Source organism: Schistocerca nitens, chromosome 11 (genome assembly GCF_023898315.1).
Source record: "Schistocerca nitens isolate TAMUIC-IGC-003100 chromosome 11, iqSchNite1.1, whole genome shotgun sequence".
Classification (NCBI taxonomy): domain Eukaryota; kingdom Metazoa; phylum Arthropoda; class Insecta; order Orthoptera; family Acrididae; genus Schistocerca; species Schistocerca nitens.
The window spans coordinates 121423301-121445203 of record NC_064624.1 but is presented as its reverse complement, the minus strand read 5'-3'; the positions used below and the strand labels follow the sequence as shown (position 1 = coordinate 121445203).

General features: G+C 45.3%; 1 protein-coding gene across 8 annotated transcripts in view; it reads left to right on the top strand.

The window, feature by feature from the left end:
* The window catches only part of LOC126212852 (GRB10-interacting GYF protein 2), a 189384-nt gene that overhangs the window by 118555 nt on the left and 48926 nt on the right, over window positions 1-21903 (top strand). For 7 of the 8 annotated variants that reach the window (XM_049940280.1, XM_049940284.1, XM_049940278.1 and 4 more), the window contains 5 exons: window positions 5242-5641; window positions 6822-6970; window positions 10921-11218; window positions 17597-17758; window positions 20513-20687. In XM_049940280.1, coding sequence (XP_049796237.1) covers window positions 5242-5641; window positions 6822-6970; window positions 10921-11218; window positions 17597-17758; window positions 20513-20687 — 1184 coding nt within the window. The remainder of the gene's footprint in view (window positions 1-5241; window positions 5642-6821; window positions 6971-10920; window positions 11219-17596; window positions 17759-20512; window positions 20688-21903) is intronic. The other variant, XM_049940283.1, reaches the window with a different exon arrangement.

Here is a 21903-nt window from a genome sequence, read left to right as displayed (position 1 = left end):
TGATGTTTTACCCGAAAAGCTCAAGGTGATGGTTTACCGCTGTGATGTGAAGCCATATATCCCTCCTCCGATGCGGTGTTTTAAATGCTGGAAGTTCGGGCACGTGTCATCTCGCTGTACTTCCGGCATCACATGTCGAGATTGTGGACGTCCTTCGCATCCCAATACTCCATGTGATCTGCCTCCCATCTGTGTTGACTGCGGAGAACACCATTCCCCCTGCTCGCCGGACTGTAAGATATTGCAGAAGGAACGAAAGATAATGGAATATAAGACCCTGGAGGCTAAACGGAAGTATGAGCGTCTCCATCCTGTGGCAATGACGTCGACCTACGCCGCTGCTGCAACAACGGTTCTCCCATCGTCACTTATCGTTGGCTCTATGATCAGTCAGGATCCACCGACCCCCTTGGTTCTGGGGGGCACTTCACTCCCTGCTGCTCCTGCTCCATCTTCTTCAGGAGCAACACCCCCCCCCCCCCCCCCCCCCCCAACCATCGGGGACATCAGTTCCCCCTTCCCAGCTGGAGAAGAGTAAGACTTCTTCGGCTACTCTCGCCAGGAAGGGGTCCCTTGGGGACCTACCTTCGCAAGTTCCGGCCAGTGGAAAAGCGGACACCCGGAAGTGGCTGAAACAACCACCAGTCCCTGGTCATAGGGCCTCACGGTCGTCGTCCGTCCCTGAGACTGACCCAGTGAAGCCCTCCAAGCCTGAACCACCGAAGGCACAGCGAGAGAAACAGAAGAAGAAGAAAGTCCCCAAGGCTAACGACATTGCGGTGGCACCCATCCCACCGCTTCCTACAAGCACTGCGTCTGAGGACGAGGTGGAGATTCTGGCGTCCGCTGAGGACCTCGATCTCACCGGTCCCTCAGACGCCATGGAAAGCACTAGCACAGGTGCTCATTCGGAGGCAACAGGTGACCCAGCGGCGTAATCTGCCTTCCCAGTCCCGTCACACCTCTCTCAGACATGGACAATACCATCCTCCAGTGGAACTGCAGTGGTTTCTTCCACCATCTAGCTGAGCTCCGACAACTTACAGCCTTCACCCTTTCTTCTGCATTGCTCTTCAGGAAACTTGGTTTCCAGCCATGCGAACCCCCGCCCTCCGTGGCTATCGGGGTTATTATAAGAACCGGGCAGCTTATGAAAGGGTGTCTGTTGGCGTCTGCATATATGTCCTGAACTCTCTTCACAGCGAGTCTGTCCCTCTACAAACAGCTTCAGAGGCTGTTGCTGTTCGGGTGTGGACGCCACAGGCTGTTACCGTCTGCAGTCTTTGCCTTCCACCGGATGGTGATGTCTCGCAGCATGTCCTGGCTGCGCTGATAGCCCAATTGCCGCAACCTTTCTTGCTATTGGGCGACTTCAACGCCCATAACCCTCTGTGGGGTGGGTCAGTGGCAACAGGTCGAGGACCCACCATTGAGCATTTATTGGCGCAGCTCGATCTCTCGATTCTAAATGATGGTGCCTCCACACACTTCAGTGTGGCGCATGGCACATTCTCCGCCATTGACCTATCGATCTGTAGCCCTAGCCTCTTACAGTCTGTCCAATGGACTGTGCATGACGACCTGTGTGGTAGCGACCATTTTCCAATCTTTCTGTCACTGCCACGGCGTCACTCTTCTGGGCGCCCCAGCAGATGGGCTATGAATAAGGCTGACTGGGACTTGTTCTCCTCCATTGCCGCTATTGAGCCTCTCTCTAGTGACGACATTGATGCGGTGGTTCAATCGGTCACCACCGGCATCGTTACTGCCGCCGAATCTGCCATTCTCTGTTCTTCTGGGTCCCCTCGGCGGCGTACTGTGCCTTGGTGGTCGCCTGAGATCGCTGCAGCGATTAAAGATCGCCGGCGGGCGCTCCAGCGTCAAAGCGACATCCCTGCATTGACCACCTCATCACCTTCAAACGGCTGCGTGTGCGGGCCCGCCGCCTTATCCGCCAAAGCAAGCAGGACTGCTGGGAGCGGTATGTGTCCACCATTGGCCTCCATGTCTCTCCATCACAGGTCTGGGCCAAGATCCGACGCCTCTATAGCTATCGGACCCCTGTCAGCATCCCTGCGCTCTCACTGAATGGAGCAGTTTGTACAGACTCCGACGAAATTGCCAACAGCTTGGCAGAGCATTTTGCTCTTAGTTCCGCTTCTTCCAATTACCCACTGGCCTTCCGCTCCATTAAAGAGCGGATGGAACGTCGGAGCCTTTCTTTTCGCACCCACCATTCTGAATCCTACAATGCTCCATTCAGTGAGTGGGACTTTCGCAGTGCCCTAGCCGCTTGCCCTGATACCGCTCCTGGGCCAGATCGCATTCACTGTCAGATGCTGCAACACCTTTCAGTGGACTGCAAGTGACGCCTCCTCGACCTTTACAACCGTCTCTGGGTCGAGGGTGAGTTTCCGTCGCAATGGCGGGAAAGCATTGTCATCCCCGTTTTGAACCAGGCAAGAGCCCTTTGGAGGTGGACAGCTACCGCCCCATTAGCCTCACCAACGTTCTTTGCAAGCTTCTCGAACGGATGGTGAGCCGGCGCTTGAATTGGGTACTGGAGTCTAGGGGCCTTCTGGCTCCGTCTCGGGGTGGATTCCGTAAAGGCCGCTCCGCCACAGACAATCTGGTGAGCCTGGAGTCGGCCATCCGTACTGCTTTTGCCCGCCGTCAGCACCTGGTCGCTGTTTTTTTCGACATGCTGAAGGCGTACGATACGACATGGCGTCATCACGTACTTTCTATGCTTCATGGATGGGATCTTCGGGGCCCTCTGCCGCTCTTTATCCGCAATTTTCTGTCGTATCGTACCTTCCGCGTGCTAGTCGCGCCCTCTCATAATTCCTCCCCAGTCCAGGAGAACGGGGCACCACAGGGATCTGTCCTCAGTGTCTGCCTGTTTTTAATCGCAATAAACGGGCTCGCTGCAGCGGTGGGCAATTCTGTCCCCGCTTCCCTGTATGCTGATGACTTCTGCCTTTACTACAGCTCTACTGGCATTGCAGCTGTTGAACGTCAGCTACAGGGCGCTATCTGCCAGGCGCAGTCTTGGGCTGTAGCGCATGGTTTTCAGTTTTCGGCTGCCAAGACCCGCGTTATGCATTTCTGCCGGCGCTGAACAGTCCATCCTGAGCCGCAGCTTTATCTTGCAGCTGCAGCGTTTACACTGCTGAACTGGTTGCCATCTTTCGTACCCTCGAGTATATCCGCTCCTGCTCGGGTGAGTCCTTCATGACCTGTAGCGATTCCCTGAGCGGTTTACGAGCTCTCTACCAGTGTTTCCCTCGTTCTCGTCTGGTGATGGCTATCCATGAGTCCCTGCATACTCTTGCGCGTTGTGGCCGCTCTGTGGTCTTTGTGTGGACCCCCGGTCATGTCGGTATCCCGGGCAATGAATATGTTGACCGCGTGGCGAAAGAGGCCATTAGTAAACCATCTATGTACATTGGCCTCCCAGAGACTGATTTGCGGGCAGTCCTCCGCCGAAAAGTTTTTGCGCTTTGGTATGCTGAATGGCACAATCGGATCACACCCAATAAACTCCATGCCATTAAGGAGATGACGACTGTGTGGCGGTCATCCATGCGAGCCAACCGTTGGGACTCAGCCGTCCTTTGTCGGCTCCGCATTGGCCACTCCCGGCTGAAACACGGTTACTTACTGCGTCGGGAGGACCCTCCTCTGTGCCGCTGCGGGGCAGCTTTGACAGTGGCCCACATTTTGTTGGCCTGCCCCGTTTTAGCTGTGCTCAGGTGGACATTTGCACTGCCTGATACGCTCCCTGCCCTTTTAACTGATGACCCTGCTATGGCTGGCTTAGTTTTACGTTTTATTCGGGCAGGGGGTTTTTATCATTTAATATGAGTGTTTATGTTTTATTTTATTGTTTTGTGTTGATTCTGGCCTTTGGCCTACGGTTTTAAACTGAGTTTTTAATGTGTTCTCGGTGGTTGGCTTTTCCTTTTTTATTCTATGGTCGGCCAACCACCACCACACTCCGTGTGCTTTTAATTTGTTATGTCTGTTCTTTGTCTGAGTTTTTTTTGTATGTGTTGTCTGTTGTTGCTATTATCCGTTTTTTACTCTGTGTGGTAGTTTTTAAGTTTTGGAACAAGGGACCGATGACCGTTGCAGTCTTGTCCCTTTAATCCCACAAACCAACCAATCTGCAGCACAGTGTGCACTGATTTGAAACTTCTTGCCAAATTGTCTGTAAAATGCGAAGGTACCAGGTTCAAAGCCCAGTCCGACACGCAGTTTTGTTACGCCAGAAAGTTTCAATTAGCCTTAAAGTTCTCTTGCCAGCACCAAGTCTAATTCAATGCAACAAAAGCTGTGACTTATCTCTAAGTTGGTATATCATTTTATTGTTTCTAATGTCGCATAAATTGCTGCCTAATAACTAATTTATCCATATTGCCAGTGGGATATATATAGAGCTCACTTTGCTTCTTCTTCCTCCTCCTCGGTAATAGGTACATGAATCCCAGTCCACTGGGATCAAGTTCTCTGTGGCAGAAATGATACACTGATGAATTAAGTTTGGCCTGCGTGTTCCATCACCTTTTCTGTGAACACTGTTGCTCACTTCTTATCAACAATAACAAATTTACTGACGATAACAAGAAGTCGTCACTGCTGCACACAAAGATATTGTCTGCACTCACTTTTGGTGCACTGCTTTGAACTGGAACTTCCCAGTTACATGACCAAGTTAGTCCCTACTAAGGCCGAATCTATTGTTTGCTTTTTTAAGTAATAGAAAGTGCAGGAAATATAATGACAACATCTAAATATGCAGTACGAAACAAAGATATCGAAAATTGATCATACATTCTTTAGAAGCTGGATGTGGGAAAGGACAAATTATTGAAAGTATGTTACTTGATTATCTTCATACTCTGTTTCTGCCTTTTTTTTATAGCAATTCCTTAGTTCTTTTGCGTTTATAATGTTCTGTTATTCAGTTTTTTATGGCACATTCTTCATATCCACCCAAAAACAGGCCGCAGTTGCAGACGATATTACTTATATTAAAATAGCTTCTAGTCACTGATGCCAGTGGACCTGGCCAAACAGAAATGGATTTAGTTTATCACAATATCTTGTGCAGAGTTCTTTGTTGCAGGGTACATATTTTACTATTGGTTTTCAGGGTTACGTGATGTATAAACTAACTTTTAAGTTGCGCATGCTGTATATTCATTATAAAAATTAAAGTACCTCGGTGTGTTCTAGAAAACGCGAGGAGAATGAAGAAGCTATGCGGAAGCAAAAAGAGCTGTTGGAAAAGGAGGAGGAAGAGAGAAAACTAAAAGAGAAAGAAGATGAGGAAAAGAAGAAGAAAAAGCGACAAGAAGAGGAGGAAGAGAAGAAGAAGCGAAAGCAACTGGAGGAGGAAGATAAGAAGAAGAAAAAACAGCAGGAGGAGGAAGAAAGGAGGCGGAAGAAGCAACAGGAAGAGGAGGAAAAGAAGAGAAAGAAACAGCAAGAGGAGGAGGAGAAGCGCAAGAAGAAAGAGGAGGAGCGGAGATTGCGTGAGCAGGAGGAGGAAGAGAAGCGGCGGAAGAAGGAGCAGGAGGAGGCAGAGCGTCAGCTGAAGGAGGAGGAGGAGAGGGAGAAGAAGAAGAAACAGCAGGTGAGATCAATGTTTTAGCAAAGAACAAGTGAGTAATCTTTCATGTGATATGTTCATGAGGTACACAGAGAGCAAAGAACAGAAAACAATGCTGGTCAGTATGAGGGGTGACAATAAATGTTGTAATAATCGCCTTAAATCCCCCGCTCCCCAAAAGTGGTAATTAAAAATGTACAGTTACACCTCATAAATTATCTAAAGGTTGCCACCACAAAGCTGTGTGACAGTTCTGCATTTACATAAACAAATATTTGAAGTATTTATTTGTAAGTACTTGAAGCGATTCTTTGTGGCTGAAATTCTAGCCATGTAATTTTTCACACTATTGTATGGGAAATAATGTCATATGCCTAGGCCACGACTAAGTTTGACTGAAACCTCAACATTCCCATTTTAGACTCTACAGGGAACACAACAGTGAGTCTTGCATCACACCTCAGCGAACGTGCATCTCAGTAGGTGTTAAACTCAATATTCATTCTTTGTGTGTGTACGAAAGATTACCAGAATCTCCTGTAAAAGAATAATATTACATAGTAACAGGCGCTGGTGGGTTAAACATGGTCTATTATCCCAATTTCAAATTGGTTTAACTTCCAACTGACAATTTCTTGTAAGTAATAACAAGAACAGGCTCTCATTATGGTTGTGAGTCAAATTCGGTTCTGTGTTGTATATAGGTCTCTCTAGTCACTGAGTTCCAACATCACAGAAGTTTGCCATGGCACGCTGCACAGCTCTACAAACACTGAGCTTCTTGCCTGCTCTGATGTCACAAACAGCCATCCGATGCTCCCAGAATATCTCCAACATAAATCATCACATCAATCCAAACAGAACCTAATTTCCTTTGACCTATAACTATTATTATTTAAAATAGTCTTTCTCAGTTCAGTTCTCAATCTTATATATGTTTCTATACACACACACACACACACACACACACTCTCTCTCTCTCTCTCTCTCTCTCTCTCTCTCTCTCTCTCTCTGCACTGAACACTGAAAGCTTAACTACAAGTCTCTCTCTCTCTCTCTCTCTCTCTCTCTCTCTCTCTCTCTCTCTTTTCCCCTGTCTACCATCCAATGTCTGAACTATGCCATGAATGGTTTTTCTCACAATTTCCACCGAGGACCTTGTAGTGTTGCCTCTTACTTTACTGTTATGTTTATTTTTTGGCAGGAGGCGAAGAAGATTGAAGAAGCAATGAAAAAGGAAAAAGAGAAGGCAGCACAAAAACGAGAAGAAGAAAAGAAGCGTAAAGAAGCTGAGAAGGAAAAGAAGAAAAAAGCAGAAGAAGCAAAGAAGAAAGAAGAAGAAGAGAAAAAGAAGTAAGTGGATCAGTAAATCCTTGCAGTGTTTGATAGACACTTAACTCGATAGTAGTGAATTGTTGCTATTATTCTTGACACTCTCAGAAATTCGTTAACAAAAATCACATGGTATTTGTAATATTTTTAGCCTACTAGCAGCTTATGTTGATACATTCCATGGGATTGCCCTCTGCCACAGAGGAGTGTAACTGTCATTGTCTTGTAGTGAGTACTATCAGCTGCCAGGTGCAACCTTTCTCCTCGATGTTGCAGGACTGCGCTTTAATAGTCTGAAGAAGGCATACTGTAATTACCTCAATCAGATGAAAGCTTGCCAACTCATTGTGTTAAAATTGTGGTCAGCTTACGCATTAGCAGTGAATTATCTCCCTGATTAGTTGCCTATGGTGTATCAAGACTTGTGTTCAACATCAGAAAACTTTGAAGCAAGGTGGAGTACTAATAAATTGTTTCCATTGTGCCAGTATTTCATTACCTTATCCTGTCTGTGTTGGGCTGTGCTGTGACTTATAAACTGCAACTGTTTGACATAAAAGATAAATTAAAACAATTATCTGTGCCAGTCACGTCACTTTTATATCCTTCCATGATGTGTTTTGAGGACTTACACCCTTATTTTCTGGTGGATTCCTACATCTGTATTAGTCAGCCACAATATTATTGCACCTGGGAGTGAGTATGCTGCAGTTAGCTTGCACTTGAAGCTGATCAGAATGGTGTTCCGTTGTTTTGGTGACCAGACAAGTTGCTCATGAAACTGTCCGGACTTCCACAGTGCAAATAACAGGAAAAAAAATAGTTGTTTTCGTTTACTGTAACGTCACCGCTTGTTTCCGATAATGGCCATGGGAGTTAAAGTGCAGTAATTTCATGATTGGGTAGTACCGTATCTGGGGCATTTGCGCTGTCCTTTAGCGTTTGTGCTGCCTTTTCATGTATGTGCTGTCCTTTAGCGATGAATAGTAGTTTTTGTAATGATCCTCTGTATTCTTTTTACTGGGACATCTTTCAGGTGATTTATTATCTTCAAAATTTGCAATTTGTGTACCATGTTATAACAAGTGGCACATTATACCTTTTTTGTAGTGAAATAAAGTTCAAAGCAAATAGCTTAGGTACATATCCAGTATACGAGTCTCTGAGCTAATCTACTGATCCACCTGAAGATAGGGGTGTAAACCATCAAAACACGTAAAGAAGGAAAATAAGTGACTGAAAGAGATAATTGTTGTAATTCACCTTTTGAGTATTTCCCCCCACCCCAATGAACCATGGATTTGCCATCAGTGGGGAGTCAGACTTGCATGCCTCAGCAATACAGATAGCCGTACTGTAGGAGCAACCACAATGGAGGGATATCGGATGAGAGGCCAGACGTGTCCTTTGGTGTCAGAGATGGCAAAGGACTTGGAAGGGCAGTTAAACGGAATGGAAAATGTTAAATCAGGTGATGCTGAGGGAAATTAAATTAGGAAATGAGACACTTAGTGTTGTAGATGAGTTTTGCTATTTGGGCAGCAAAATAATTGGTGATGGTCGAGGCAGAGAGGATATAAAATGTTGACTGGCAATGGCAAGAAGCATTTCTGAAGAAGATAAATTTGTTAACATCGAGTATAGCGTCAGGAACTCTTTTCCAAGCAATTGTTTGGAGTTAAGCCTTGAATGGAAGTGAAATATGGGCTATAAACAGTTTAAACAAGAAGAGAATAAAAGCTTTTTGAAATATGCCACTGCAAAATGCTGAAGATTAGATGGGTGGATTGCATAACTAATGAGGAGATACTGAATAGAATTGAGGAGAAAAGAAATTTGTGGCACAATCTGGCTAGAAGAAGAGATTGGTTGGCAGGACACATTCTTAGACATCAAGAGCTCACTAATTTAGAACTGGTGGGTAATGTGGGAGGGGGTAAAAATCATAGAGGGAGAGCAGGTGGTGAATACAGTAAGCAGATTCAGAATGCTGTAGGTTGTTGTAGTTTAATTCGAGATGAAGAGGTTTCCGCAGGACAGAGAAGCTTGGAGAGCTGCATCAAACCAGTCTTAGGACTGAAGACCACAACGACAACAACAAGTATTTTGTATCCTCACTTGCATGTATGATAATAAATTTAACTGAATTATGTAAACAAAAAGTCTTTTCCCCTACTATATTGTGTAGTGAGATAAGTGTGTTTCCTTCCATTCTCTTATTTTCAGTTTCGTGTGGCATGCTATCTGTTTGTGTGTGTTTTTTTAGATGCTAATGTCAGAAAATAATATTCATTGTTCAGAAATTCACACACACACACACACACACACACACACACACACACACAGTCATTCAGTGTCTGACGTGTGTTAAAATTGTAGTATGGTACAAAGGTAGTAAGACAGTATTGTTTCCAAAACATTTGGTTACAGTTAATATGTAAAGAAAAGCTGTGTCAAGGATGGTTTGTGAGTGCGTGAATTTCTACATAATAGGAGAGGCACAATCCCTGTAAGTAAATACACAAAAACTGCTATTTTCTAACATTACCATCTAAAAATTCCAAGATTAAATTTTCAGATTGCAGCAAGACCTAAAAAATAGAGCTGCAAGGCTACAAAAGTGAAACATCACTTACACAGGCGCTGATTATGATACTAATGAGTAACTGAATATTTTGAGAATTAGGGAATTCAGTCAGGGAAATTTGGACAAATTGATACCAGCAATAATATAGAAACTCCAAATGACTAGTTTCACTGTTTGTCTGAATGAATGCTTGGAGGTGGAAGAACTGAATTAATACAAATTCAGCTCCCACAGAAGAGGTACATGACACTAAGTACTGAGCGATGTAGTGAGAGCAGGTTGTAAGTGCAGGTCTGAGCCTCGACTGACGTTGAGGCCCTGTATGGCAACCTTATATTGAGACTTGTGACTCCCCCCCCATCCTCCCCCCCCCATCCCCTCCCCTCCCCCTCCCCCCCCCATGTGTAAAACTGACACTTTGTAGCAGTAACCTTTCAGCTTTTGTAGAGCAAAGTAATACCTTGTGATGAGACACTCTGGCTGCAATACCTCACTAAGGGTTATTACGATAGTTTCCTGGTAACTCTCATATTGTGCTCCAGCCATTCCTTATCACCAAGCGTGCACTATATCTGAGATACAGATGACAGTACTTACCTTCATTAACAATTTTATCATCAGTTGTAGGCTTCGTGATATAGTACCGGAGCACCATCTGTATCTGGCTAGCCTCATTCTTATTATGTTACTACCCCTGAGTGGCGATTCTTCTGGAAAATCTGGAATCCTCAAGGAATTAAATCTTACATGGAAAAATCATGGGAATCTTGGGGAATTTCTATGCATTTCATAAAATCTCCGTGAATCCTGCATTTTTAACCTAGAATTCAAATTTGATTTTGTTGAGTTTTATAAATCACAAATTTTTAAGTACTTAATATTTCAACGTATGTTATGTGAATATTATCCTGTATAAATCATCTGTGTTTAAAAACTGCAGTAAAACTATTGTTTATGGCTAGTGAGAGGAAAGAAGGAAAAGTCATTTTTGTGGTATGCCCTTCCCCCCCACCCCCTTTTCCACTCACCTTTAATTAATTGGGGCTTCTTAACACCATCTTTCTCCTCACAACTGGAATTCTCTGGGAACATAACTTTTCAAGTTTGAATAGCCACCCTGTACACTTGTCGTGACCCTCTTGACTCCCTTAAGTGAGATGCCTGACTGACGGTCTACTAGAAGGCTCGACCTCTGTTGCCGCTGTTTTCGGTGCCGCACTGCCCACATGTGACACTGCCTGACGTGGCGGGCAGTTTGTGTACGTTAAGACTGCGAGTGGTCCTATTGCACCGTTAAGGTGCATTTGCAGTGTTACCTGTCTACCCAGTCGAGTCTCCCGTATTGCGTCTCTGCTGAAAATTATACAGTGTGACACGTCCACAGGCAGGAGGAGGAGGAGCGAACGAGGCAGCGGCGGCAAGAACAACAGGAGAAAGCACTGCGCAAGCTACAGGAACAGCAGGAGAAGGCGCGCCAGGCGGCAGCACTGCGGCCCGCGCCCTGGACTGCCGCACCCGCGCCGCCTGCCGCCACTGTACAGCAGCCGCTCACCGAGATCCAGCGCCAGGAGCGGGAGCGCGAGAGGCAGCTGCAGCAGCAGCAGCAGTTGCAACAGCAGCAGCAGCAGCAGCAGCAGCAACAACAACAACAACAACAGCAGCAGCTGCAACAGCAACAGCAGGTGTGTAACAGGGCTGTGCTCGAGATTCAACAGCGTTTATTTTCTGTATCAGAGTAACAGTCAATCGAAAAAAAAAACTAATAAAATATGAGGTGGAATTGTTGTCCGCTACTTCACTGCTGACAAACAGTGGAGATCCGGAAAGGGAGGAGGCAACAAAGTGAAACGCCATGAATCGAAAGTGTACGTAATGTTATTTCAGCGATTACAGACTCACGTCAAATTCACAAAGAACTTGCAGCACAAGAGCTCACTTTTCAGTACGACTTTGCTCTCCCTCTCGTCAGGATGTGCGCACTGATTCATTTGGGAAAGGGTGTCGGACAGCCACTGTATCGTCTCGGCTCGTACCTCACAACTGTCGTACCTAGTCCTCGACATCCGAGATACTTGACCCAGAGCAGAGTAGACGTCAGAGCTGGTCCCGAATGTGTTCATTCGTTGACAGATCTGGAGATCTTGCTGGTTGTGGATGTAACTAAATTTTGTGCAGACGGTTTGGGACACGTGCCGTATGTGAACGAGCATTGTCTTGTCAAAAAGTGGCACCACAATACTGTCACATTAGCAGTAACACACAAATATACAGGATACCTTTGTGTATTCAGAGAGTTCCCACAATCATTACCACCTGTGACGTGAAATAGTACTCGATGACTCCACACGCTGTGATGTCGAGGGGTAACACTTCTGTACCTCTCCAGAATATTGGAAGAAAGGACCTCTCACAAAGTTGCAGCTGTAATTGCAGATGACGGCTGTCCGGGGTAGTGCAGAGCTACGATTCATCTCGGAACACAGCGTGAAACAATTCGTCAGTAGTCCGTACTTTCTGGTAACGGCACCATTCCGAGAGCAGCCACTTGTTGTGTTAATGGCAGTGTATGCGTGGGATGGTAATTCCTTAGTCCGGATGCAGCTAGTGGAAGTGGGGTGACACAAATGGCAGATGCAGGTGTGAAAGGGCTAAGAGATGATCTGTGCAAGATAATGTGGTCCTCCCGTATGGCAGTCAGATGTGATCACCCGGAATCTTTAGGGAAGTGTGCCTGTCCCCCATTTGCTGTACAGTCCGAACTCGAGCCTTGTCTCACCGGAAAGCCCCACAAATCTGGATGTTGCACAGTTTGACCAACCGGCCAAATGGAGAACGACAATGAGACCCCCATCAAATTGTGTAAAGTGCTTATAATGCTAAGGTGCTGTTAAGTGCTTATAGTGCTAAGGTGCTGATAATGCTCTCTCTGTGTCCTTCACAGTGATCACTTGACATCTGACACTGTTCACCCCATTCTACTCTGCCAGGCCTAATAACAGTACTAATGAATTGTGGTGGCAATTCTACCTGACACTTTTTGTTGGGCATTGTATTTTCAGGTGGTGAACTGTGTAATACCAACAACACACACACACACACACACACACACACACACACACACACACACACACACACACATTGAGAGCTTAGCGTTGGGAATTAATAATTCCTTCCTCTTGGAAGAGAGATGAATAGATTGGGGGCTGTTGAGCTTAAGAAGGAAGTCATTCTGAGCCTAGAAGTGTGAGGACAAGGGTAGGCAGAGCTGACGGGGTGTACATCAGAGAGACACAGACAGATACAGAGAGAGGGAGAGAGACAGGAGGTCGTATCCTGTTCCCACTGTGTCCTCGCAAGGGTAAGAGCATGTTTGTGGAAAGAACATATGTATTGAGATTAGTGTCTCCCTTAAACCGTGCTACCCACGTCTTCATTGTAGGTGGGCTCTTCTCGTCTAGGACTCCCCCTTCTTAAAGCCATATATTCAGTATTCAGAATCAGCCACGAAATGAATACCAAATAGTACTTCATTTGTTTTTTCCGGATTAATGTTGATTTTTTATACATTTATTTTCAGGAACTCTGCGTATTTTCAAAGCAGGCAGGTGATTTGTGGGATTTCTATTAATGTGTACGAACAAGTATTTACTCTGACAAAGTTGCTGTGATTGCCGTCCCGTATTGAAGAGGCACACTTTCCTTCAATGTAGCTCACCGTGTGCAAATAAAAATCAGTTCCACACAGTACCTACACCTTTACATTCGATACTTGATCCTGTAACTTTTTAATCGAGAGTTTCATTCGTTAATAAGATGATGTAGGGATGTGTGTCACTCCTGAGGTAGTGCTGCTACAACAAGGGAATGCAAGAGAATGTGCAATAAGTTTGGGAAGTAGGAGACAGGTATTGGCGGAAGGGAAGCTAAGGGCGGGTTGTGCTGTGCACGTGATTGCTTAGTAGGTAAGAGCTTTGCCCACAAAAGGCAAAGGTTTTGTGCTCAATTCCTACAAGTACTTTTAACCTACCAGAAAATTTTTATACAGGACTACCTGTCTGATCAGCCTAAAGTGTTACCTTTCTTCTGTTCAATTTGACCAGTCTTCTTTTATTGGAAGTTCACTCTGGCTGCTGTAATTCCAGTACTGTTGATCTAGTCAGATGCGGGAAACTGACTAAACGTGACATCGAGGCTGGCCTGCTCACCGGACCTGGTCATTAATTTGCTGGGCAGATTTGATCGGGAGCCGGCTCTCCTCCCCGAATCTCGGAAGTGGTATGCTAACGCGTGCGATTGTCTGTTCGGGGGCCCGCATCTCGTGGTCGTGCGGTAGCGTTCTCGCTTCCCACGCCCGGGTTCCCGGGTTCGATTCCCGGCGGGGTCAGGGATTTTCTCTGCCTCGTGATGGCTGGGTGTTGTGTGCTGTCCTTAGGTTAGTTAGGTTTAAGTAGTTCTAAGTTCTAGGGGACTTATGACCACAGCAGTTGAGTCCCATAGTGCTCAGAGCCATTTGAACCATTTTTTTGTCTGTTCGGGTCAGCCAAAATAAATGTATGTAACTTGAAATAATGAGTTGTCATCTTCTTTCGTAAGTCTTAAGTTGTCAGGTTGGTTGTTAGTAGCTCACCGTGCTTTCGTGTTTTCAGCTCTCCTCTTGAAAGCAGTACAGGGATTGTAGTTGGTACTCACCACAGTCTGATTGATGTATTCTGGTCTCTGTCTGCCTCTTGCATTATTCCTTCCTCCTATTTCCTCAGTTATACTCATAATGACACCCTCGTGTCTCGGCAGGTGGTAGACTCCTGTCTCCTTTCTCTGTCAAGTTTCCGAAGACACGGCTCCTCTTCCTCTGCTCTGGAAGGCACAACTTCATTCGATATTTTATCTACCCGGGCAGTCCTCAGCATTCTGCACTAGCGACACATCTCCGAGGCCGTTATTTTGTTTTTTCTGCTTCTCGATGTGTCCGTGTTTCAGTTCCGTACAATAGATCACACCAAACAGATATCTTTGAGGCATTTCCCGAGTGTTAATGTATGCAGCAGGATCTGAAAAGTTTCCCTACTCTCATTAAAAGAGGCCTTTACGTGGTACATTCAGCTTGCAGTACCCTTTTTTGATCTTCCATTTGATGTAATTTTACCTTTTAGAAAACTGACAGATTCTCCTTCTGCCGTTCATTGTTAAGTGAGCATTGAGAAACAGTGTTTTTGTACCTGCAACTGAGATTCTTTGTTGAAACTTCCCGGCAGATTAAAACTGTGTGCCCGACCGAGACTCGAACTCGGGACCTTTGCCTTTCGCGGGCAAGTGCTCTACCATCTGAGCTACCGAAGCACGACTCACGCCCGGTCCTCACAGCTTTACTTCTGCCAGTATCTCGTCTCCTACCTTCCAAACTTTACAGAAGCTCTCCTGCGAACCATGCAGAACTAGCACTCCTGAAAGAAAGGATATTGTGGAGACATGGCTTAGCCACAGCCTGGGAAGGTAGGAGACGAGATACTGGCAGAAGTAAAGCTGTGAGGACCGGGCGTGAGTCGTGCTTCAGTAGCTCAGATGGTAGAGCACTTGCCCGCGAAAGGCAAAGGTCCCGAGTTCGAGTCTCGGTCGGGCACACAGTTTTAATCTGCCAGGAAGTTTCATATCAGCGCACACTCCGCTGCAGAGTGAAAATCTCATTCGAGATTCTTTGTTTTTCAGCTTTATTAATTTTCGTTCTGTAGAAAGAGCTGAGGATAGTTTCCTTCTGGCCCAGCATCACTTCTAATTATTCTGCATCTTCACTTAATACTGCTGCATTGTTAGCAAATCTAAGAATGTCTATTTTCTTACCATTTGCTATAGTTCCTCCTATACCTTTTCTCTCACTTCAGCTACTGAGTGTTGTAAGCTATGTGTGTTGTTTCAGATGTATGCATTGGGCTTCTCACATTAACTCGTATTAAAAATTTGTCTTGCTTAACAAGTTCTTGGCTTTTTGTACTATTCATGAATAGCCATTCTACAAAATCTTCAGAGATTTTTTTCCATGTTGTTCACACATTGTGTGGAAATTGACATTTTACACAGAATAAACTGAAGTTATTCATAGGTGTTACACATGTTTCTCTGTATGTATGAAAGAAGCCATTTTCTATGATCATCAATCATTGGTCAGAAGCTTTTGTGAGAAGTGCCCTTTGAGGCTCGCCTCACTATATAGGACAAGACTCGGGTCTCTAACAATACACAGTTTAAATTTGCCAATACGAGATACCCTTAAGAGTATAAAGTGAGACATTATGTGACGATGTGATGGAGATTTGAGAGATAAGACAGGTGTATTCCATCTAATTTTTTTGTGAGAGTATTCTTGTAATCGCTTTCAATATTTGAACGTGAGTGTTGCAGAACACCATTATTATTTGAGAATTTGAGTATCGTGAAGTGCATAGGTTTTTTTCGTGTAAGGGAGTGCTGGAAAATAATGCCACCAAATATTTTTACGTGGAAATTCTCAAGTCTTTTCCTAAATAAAATGCTTTATTAATATTCTGCATTTTTATCCTTCATGTCTACATATTTATTTCTCAACAGGGTCGCACTGGCAATGAACACACTTCTCCTGAGAGCCACTTTGTTGGTACTATCACTGTAGAATGTTTGATTTTGTTTTTGTAAACAGATGAAAAATGGATAGAGTGAAGTTTGGGACTGTATGGAGGATGACGGATGACAGTGAACCCGAGGCCTCAATTGTTGCAGATGTCTCGGCACTAGTGTGTGCTCTGGTGTTTTCATGTTGAAGGAGAGCGTGCTCCATGAGTGGATGAAGTGAGATGCAATAAATCAATTGATATTGAGAACAGGTAAAAGATTCAGAGGTAGTACTTCTCATCATGCCCTCCTACCTCTACTAATCATTCCCTTTCCCATTCCACTCACAAATGGATTCAGGGGAAAAATGACTGTTCATATTTCTCTGTACAGGCCCTGATTTCTCATATTTTTGCTCTTGCCCTCGTGTGAAGTGTATGTTAGGGGCAGTAGAATCATTGTGCAGTCAGGCGCAAGAGGTGGTTTTCAAAATGTTGTCAACAGTTTTTTGTGGAAAGAATGCCATCTTCCCTCCAGGGATTCCCATTTCACTTCACAAAGCATCTCCGTGATGCTTGCAAATTGACTGAACCTACTGGAACCAAATCTAACTACATGCCTCTGAATTAGTTTGATGTCTTCCTTTAATCTGACCTGGTGGTGAAGCCAAACACTCGAGCAGTATTCAAGAATAGGACACCCAGGTGTTCCATACACGGTCTACTTAATAGACCAGCTACACTTCCCTGATATTCTCCCCATAAAATTGTAGCTGACCGTTTGCCTTCCCTACTATCGTCCTGATGTGCTCATTCTATTTGCTGTCACTTTGCAATATTACGCCTAGATATTTTATCCGTGTGACGTATCAAGCTGCACACCACGAATACTGTATTCGAACATTACTGGGTTGTTTCTTCTACGTGTCTACATTCATTTCCATTTTTGTACATTTAGAGCAAGCTGACATTCATCATCTAGAATAGAAATTCTGTCCAGGTCATCTTGTACCCTCCACCAGTACTCGGTGACGACACTTTCCTGTACACCAGCAAACTGCTGCGGATTGCTACTCACCCTGTCGGTCAGCTCATTTACGTGTATACGAGAGCAGTCCTATTGCACTACCTTGGGACACTCTTGACAATACCCTTGTCTCCGATGAACGCTCGCCGTCGAGAACAGCACACTGGTTTCTATAACTTGAGAAGTGTTCGAGCCACTCACATACCTAACACCCTAATCTGTACACTTAGACCTTTAACAGTCTGCAGTGGAGCACTGTGTTAAACACATTTTGGAAATCTAGGAGTCTGCTTGGTGACCTTCATGTACGATTCGTGTCTGGAAAGAGCAAGCCGATTTTTGCACAGGCGATGATTTGTGGACAGATGCTTTTCCGTCTCAACAAAATATATTATATCGGACCTCAGAATACAGAGAAAACGTGTATTCACATTCTATTTGACGTTACTTTTCAGAATGCGAATGCAGCGGCACAGAACTCCGCAGGTGCGCAGACTGGCAACGGCAGCAGTGTGTTGGGAGGCCTACAGCTGCGGTGGGCGGAAGTGAAACCGCCGGTGCCCGCCGCAAAGTCGCTGACGGAAATTCAGCAGGAGGAGCAGGAGAACCTTGCCAAGGTTTGTGGGCTGTTTGTGTTCTGTGGGAGAAAGCAGGGGGTGTGAAATCTGCATTAATGTGGAGCCTTTTTATGTGCTGTGTGTTGTGGGGAGGGGTTAGCTTAGCTGTGGAATATCTGGCACAATTTTAACCAAACTTGATACAGACGTGACTTGCTATACGGAGACAATTACCATTTGGAATTACACCTGTTTGAGAGTGTGAAAGTGATGAGATGTTAAAAATAAGTGAAAACTGTACATATTAGTGTTGAATTGATAGCAGTTACAAACAGCTGTAACTATTTACTGCATATTATCTTCCAACTTTCCCCTATTACAATCGTGTCTCTTGCCTTGTAGGAGTCCATACTTCAATCAGTAAAAACAACCCTAATAGGATAACTTTGTTGCCCGTGTGTCTGTTAACGCGTCTTTTTTTCTCAGGAATGGGTAGAGGTATCAAGCTGAAATTTATGTCAAATACTATGGTCGATGATTCCTTGGCATTGTAAAAGAAGTAAGCTTCTAAGACAGTGCTATCAAAAGATATGATCATTTAAGTCATGTATTTTGATACTAGCAGACTCTCTCATTAAATGTAGATGAACTATCTATATTCGTAACTAAGTTTGTACTGAACTCTCAGAGCACAAGTCCTACTTGCACTTCATTGCCCCCCCCCCCCCTTCCCTCACCCACCCACCCACCCACCCACCCAGATGCCCCCATCCCCACTGTTTATTTTAGCTTGCTGTGAATCTTTGACCATAGATACATATTCACTGAAGCACCAAAGAAACTGGAATAGGCATGCCTATTTAAATACAGAGATATGGAAACAGGCAGAATATGGCACTGCGGTCAGCGACGCCTAATATAAGAAAGTGTCTGGCACCGTTGTTAGATCGGTTACTACTGCTACGATGGTGGGCTATCAAGATTTAAGTGAGTTTGGATGTGGTGTTACAGTCTGTATACAAGCGAAGGGACACAGCATCTCCGAGGTAGCAATGAAGTGGGTATTTTCCTGTATGACCATTTCACGAGTGTACTGTGAATATCAGGAATCCGGTAAAACATCAAATCTCCAACATCGCTGTGGCCGGGAAAATTATCCTGCAAGAACATGACCAACAATGACAGAAGAGAATTGTTCAACATGACAGATGTACAACCCTTCCGCAGATTGCTGCAGATTTCTGTGCTGGGCATTCAACAATACTGGTGCATGAATTTCACTGTCAGAGGTATAGGAACGATCTTCGCTTATAACTTTAAACTCTGTATTTTCTGGACCAGGGTCCCTTACCACAAATTGATACATTTACCTTTCTCCATCATCCCATCATCTACAATCTCTGTTGTGGGCTATACAGGATGTACATAAAGTCCGGGAACACTTTCAATTATTTATTGCACAAGAACTAAACATCGTACAGATGTATACATATTGCATTTTGAAGAGAAACTCTGATTTTTGTTTTAGAAACATTCGATGTGTGAACCATGAGTGACACAGCAGATGTCAGTACGGTAATCAAATTCTTACCATACCCATCCCAGCATGACATTGTTGACTGTGGCAGTTGCTTCCTGTATTCTCTCCCGGAGCTCTGCTACTCCTGTGGTAGAGGTTGTACATACACCAGGTCTTTAATGTGTCCCCACAGAAAAGGAGGCCATTTCCTGAAACAGCTTTCCTCTTCTGTAGCATGGCCAATCCATCGATGCAGCTGCTCCGTGTTCCGGTGCCCACGAACTTCACAATGAAAATGGGGTGGAGCCCCAGCCTGCTGAAAGATGAATGGAAAGTCCGATCGCATTTTAGGCATCAGCCATTGCTGCACCGTGTCCAAGTAGAAATATGCAGTGACAGTGCTCTCGGCGAAGAAGAATGGGCCGTAATGTTTTCGACATGACAAGGACAAAAAAAAAATTACCTTTGGGGAATCACACTCCAATTCAATGCATTCGTGTGGGTGCGACAGTTATACCTGTTCACTGTCCCATTAATGTGAAAAGTGGCTTCGTCACAAAAAATTAAGCGATCAACAATGCCATCCCGATACTCATTCAATTGTTGCAACAAAACCCAAAATGCTTGTCTTTGTCGTCATTATTGAGCTTCAGCTTTAGCTCCAACTTGAATGGTTTCACAGACAGCTTCTGTCCCAGGACTTACCACATTGTCATTGGAGTCATTTAGAGTTCACTGGATGCACAACGCACCATTTCCTTTGCACTCCTTATGAATGTCCCTCATACATGCTCTATATTCACTTCACTCACACTGGGACATCCGCTTCTCTTTGCCGGGCACAACCAACCCGTCATAATGAATTTGTTGTGCCAGTGGTAAATGGTCTTCCTTGTTGGTGGCTTCTTACTGTACTTGGCTCTAAACATCAGTTGAACGGCTATAGCACACTTGTTTTCGTCGAACTCTGACACACAGAATGCTCACTCCGCACCTGAACTTGCCACGTTTACAACTAGCGCTGACTGTCAGCAAATTACCAAACTACGCTGTGGTGGTGGACGTGAAAAAAAGCTTTCAGGGTTTCTCCTCAAAATGGCATATGTAGGATATCTGTACAATGTTTGGTTCTTGTGCAATAAATAATTGAATGTGTTTCCAAACTTAATGTACACCCCGGATATGTAGTGGCTGATTCTGCGAGCAAGTAACTCCAGTTCAGATAGCGTTCGATAAAATGAGAAGTGTGCAGTTGTGTGGACAGCAAACGTCAGGAGTGTGGGTTGCTGTTGCAGCAGCAGCTGGAGCGTGAACGGCTGCAGCAGCAGCAACAGCAGCAGCAGGCGGCAGCGGCGCCCGCCGTTGCCACGGCCAGCATCTGGGGGTCGGCTTCCCAGTCGCTGTCGTGGGCTGCTTCTGTCAGTGCCGCCTCGCCCTGGGGAAACACCGGTGTCAATTCAAACTCCACTGGTAAGTGTAAGAGATAGCATCAGACAGGATATAAATAACTGGACGATCAAATGTGACCACTCCCAGTGTAGGAAGGGTGAAACTAGGATGCACCACAGACGTGCGCGTTGACGCAAAACTCTGTACCTCTCATTTATCAGTTGCACTCTTAATTGATTAAACAGTAATAATATAAAATGGTATGCGTGTGTTTTGTATTTTGTGTGTCATTGCATCAGTTAGATTGTTTTTGTGTTGGAGTTAATAACAATTACTTAAAGTAAGGTAAGGTTTGGTGTTACAAGTATGGTAATTATGTTATTAATATGGTACAGAAAGTTCTGGCAGAATGTAAATGGTTTACTAGTAAAGGCACCAACTCACTGAATAGTAGAGGTGTCACACCATCAACAGACTCATAAATGAACCCATCGTCCCTTACTGTTTTGTACACCACATGGCTCCTTTCCAGCCTAAACTCCGTGTTAGCCATATATTCTGTGGCCCCTGCATTCTCACCCCCCCCCCCCCCCCCCCTGCGGGTTCAGGGGTAAGAATAGACCCGTGGTATTCCTGCCTGTTGTACGAGGCGACTAAAAGGAGTCTCAAACTTTTCGGCCGTATGTGATGGTCCCCTGTTGGGTTTGACCTCCATCTCTCAAAATTTTTCCAAAGAGCGAGCCGATTGGGGAAGGGCGCCTTACTTGGTGCATTGTTTCCATCTAGCGATCAGACCTTTCGCCATCTTCTTTGTCGTTGCATTGCGGTCCTGCCCGCTCTCCATCTCTTGGGCATGGATACGTTCCTGCGTGCACTTTCCACCTTGCGCTGTGCAGTGCCACTTTCTGCACTGACAGCGACCATGGACCACATGTCACCTAACATCCAGCACGGTAGCCAGTACGTTGTGGTGGGGCCGCCATGTACCCTGTTGGTTGTAGCCCCCTGACAACACAGGGATCGCTCTACTGATGCCTGCGCCGTTAACTGCCCACGTATGCCAAGGAGTAGATGCCCGTCTCCCTGGGGCATCAGGACTCCCGGCAATGGCCATCCTGCCAGGTGGCTATTGCTGCGGCTGGGTGGCGCCCGTGGGGAGGGCCCTTGGTCGGAGTAGGTGGCATCAGGGCGGATGACCCGCAATGAAGCGTGGTACATCATCTCTCGCTGGCGGCCAGCCGCCAGCAGTCTCTAAGCGTTCTCGGGCTCAATTTAATGTTCAGAAGTACGATCCGAA